This window comes from Momordica charantia, assembly GCF_013281855.1.
Source record: "Momordica charantia cultivar OHB3-1 chromosome 8 unlocalized genomic scaffold, Mcharantia_2.0 BLBB01000008.1, whole genome shotgun sequence".
In the NCBI taxonomy this organism is placed as follows: Eukaryota; Viridiplantae; Streptophyta; class Magnoliopsida; order Cucurbitales; family Cucurbitaceae; genus Momordica; species Momordica charantia.
The window spans coordinates 27010192-27013405 of record NW_028275166.1 but is presented as its reverse complement, the minus strand read 5'-3'; the positions used below and the strand labels follow the sequence as shown (position 1 = coordinate 27013405).

Here is a 3214-nt window from a genome sequence, read left to right as displayed (position 1 = left end):
TCGAACCTCTAACTTTTAACGACGGTTAATAATACTTCAACTGACTTCAGGTTGGTGCCTCGGTTTTATTTCTAATCATGTGCAAACGTAATCTTAGTGCTCCAAATTCCAATAACAAACATGTATACCGATTTGATTATCAATTACTACCATTTTTTACAGCTATTAAAAAAAAGTGTGAACCCAAACAACAAAGAAAAACATTTTTTCTTCTTCTCGTTATTATTATTATTTTAACAGAGTTGGGAAATGGTAAATTTAGGCAGTGTTTGAACAAGGGACGTAAAAAATATATATATAAAAATAAATACATACATATATATATTCCACAAAAAGGTAGAAACCAAGTTAAAAACCACCCTTAAAAACGAAAAATAAACAGTAAAACACAGAAACTGAAAGTTCTCTCTTCCTCTACTTCCATATTTTCAAAGAGATAAGACAGTAAAAAGGTAAAAAAAACAAAACCATAAAAACGGTAACAAAGTAAAAAAAGAACGAATTCCCCCCCTTCCCTCTCTCTCTCTCTCTCTCTCATTTGCCCTAAACAAGAGACTGAGTCGACTCATCCCGACCCGCCGGCGGCCACCGCCCACGCCGTCGTGGCGATCAGCGGCCGCGTATGCCATCCGAGCATCAAACTTCCGTTGCTCTCGTCGACTCTGTAGCCGTTCCCGCCGGCGTACAGCGCCAGCAGCGTACTCGCCTGCTTGAACGCGTTCGATCCGAGGTGAACCAGTTCGAACCCGACCGATTCCATCCGATTCCGCCACTGAGTCACCGTCTCGTGCCGCTCCACTCGGTCGGCTCCCTCGTACGCCACCACGTTGCAGATTTGCTTCCCCAAGTACAGCTCCGACATCTCCAGATCCTCCCCCGCCGGCGAACCTTCTAACGAATCAAACAGGCTCGAGTAGTAATGCAGAGCCTCCGTGAACCGGTCGAGAAACGACGGCCCGTTGTGATCGGCGACCTGCTCCACGACGGTCATGATTTTAGGGTTTAGTTCTTTGATCGAGGAGAGGACCTTTTCGATCGCGCCTGGCCGGGAGAGAAGCCGGTGGAGCTCGAAAATGGAGTTCACGGCGACGGTTTCCACCTCCGGGGGACGTAAATCGAGCATCGCCGGCTCGAGATCGGCGAGGCTGTTGCAGAAGAAGCCGCGGAATTCGAACGTGACGCCGATTTTGTCGGCTAATTGAGCTAATTTCCATCCCACTTGCTGCAGTCCGTCTGTGGTGGAATCGTCCGGCTGCGGGGGGCCGATCCCGGTGAGACGGAACGCCGGCGGGCCGCCTGGGCGGAGGGCAAGCGCCTGCATAAGCGCCGGCCATTGGAGGCCTTGCTGGAGGCCGAAATCGATCACGTGGACTCTCCCGGCGGTTCCAAAGGCTTCGAGAATGGCTTGATTTGCAGTGAAATGGGCGAATTTGAGGTAAGGGCAGGAGTCGTAGAAATGCATCTGGAGAAGATCGGTGTAAGCAGAGGAATCGAAGGGTTTCTGCGGCGGGATTTCGTAAATCCGGCGAGCTAGGGCTTCGGCGAAGTAGGTGGCGACTTTCCTCATGGCGCCGGCTTGCGCCGCCGCGAGGATTCCGATGTGCTTCAGAAGAGTCTTGGCGAGGTTCGGATTGTTCTTCTCGACGGCATCGGCGCAGGCCAGGAGGGTGTGGACCAGCCGGACGCCGGTCTCCGCCGAATCGACGAGAACCACCGACCGCGACGGCTCCGACGAGGACGAGGAAGAAGACGATGCGGAAAAAATCATGGTTTCGGAATCCGATCCGATCGATTTCTTCAACCGCTTCCGCGGGTTAACGGAATCGTTTTGGGGAAAAGCTGCAACCCCCGGAATTGCCCTCAGATCGTACTCAGAATCGTCGCTGAACACCATGGATTGAGCATCGAGCTTTGAAGATTCGGCTATGGCGAGAACAGGATCGTCGATTTGTTGGGATTGAAGGGGGCTATTGAGCTCGGCGAGCATGCTCTGAACCCAAGCAGCGACATCGGAGGGATTATAATGAACAGTATTGGAAGAGAGATGAGAAATCCCATCTTCCTCCGACAAACCCATCACCATTTCCAGCTGCTCGAGCTTCAGAGCCACATCCGCCATGTCCGACGACCGGACATTATACCCCAAAGCCGCCAGAAGCTTGTCCTCGCCGCCGGAATTCCGCTTCCCTCCTCCTCCGCCTTCTTCCTCCTCCTCCTCCTCCTCCGCCCACATCTTGGCCTTGCTGGAACCGGCGGCGGCCCCCTCGCCGGGCCCGCCGTAGCCGGCATTTGCAGATCGATGCCTGTGATCCCGCTTCATTTTTTTTTTCCTCTCTTGATTGCTAGAAGTTAATCATGGTTGGGTTTGAAATGGGGTTTGGTTTTTTAGTCTCTTTTTTTCTTCTCGCACTTGGAATTTCTGCGATAAGTGTTTAAAATTCCATCACCATTTGTGTTTTTTTCATGTTTTTTCGAAGCTGTGTTGATTACAGGAAATGAAGAAGAAGAAGAAGAAAAAGATAAGAACGGAGGGAATGAAGGGCGGCAGGTCCAATGAAGTAGAACAGAGTGAAGCCACGAGTGGAAGAGATAAGGAAGCACTGCAGGCTATAATAATGGCATTTTTTTTCTTTTTTCTTTTTTTTTTTGTTTTGCTCGAAAAAATATATATAATTTTATTTTCCTTTATTTTTTACAAATGCTCTCTTATAAATTCTAGAATTAAAGTTAATTTAGTTTTTTTTGGTTCATTGGTGATTTATTTTTATCTAATATAGTATAGTCGTATGTCTAATATTTACTCTTTATTTATATTCATTTCTATTAGTTGGGTTTAATTGATGGGTTACAGAAAATCTCGTAAAAGAGTGAAATTATTTGAGTCAAATTTTAGGTGATGGATTGACTGAATATGATTGATGTGTGTAAATATTAGCATGAAATAATAATTTAATCATCTCTCAAATTGTAATTAAGAATCAAATTGAGAATTACAAAAAGATTACATATCATTTTGTATATTTTACCTTCTTTTTAATTAAATTATAATTTTTATCTTTCAACTTAATTTTTCTCAATGTTTACTATTTTATTTAGCTTCAATTTGTTTTAAATATGTCTCATATGAATTTACTAAATATTTACAATTTTTTTATTGTGGTACATTTTTTTTACCATATTTTCTCGGTCTAAATAAATGTCGCATTAAACATTT

The 3214-nt window shown here is 45.3% G+C and overlaps 1 protein-coding gene across 1 annotated transcript; it reads right to left on the bottom strand.

The window, feature by feature from the left end:
- Positions 1-296: 296 nt before the first annotated feature.
- LOC148209872 (DELLA protein GAI-like) lies at positions 297-2632 on the bottom strand. The gene has a single exon (XM_088127793.1). It carries the CDS (start codon positions 2318-2320, stop codon positions 566-568), a length of 1755 nt encoding a protein of 584 aa, XP_087983919.1. The 5' UTR covers positions 2321-2632; the 3' UTR covers positions 297-565.
- Between the last annotated feature and the right edge of the window lie 582 nt (positions 2633-3214).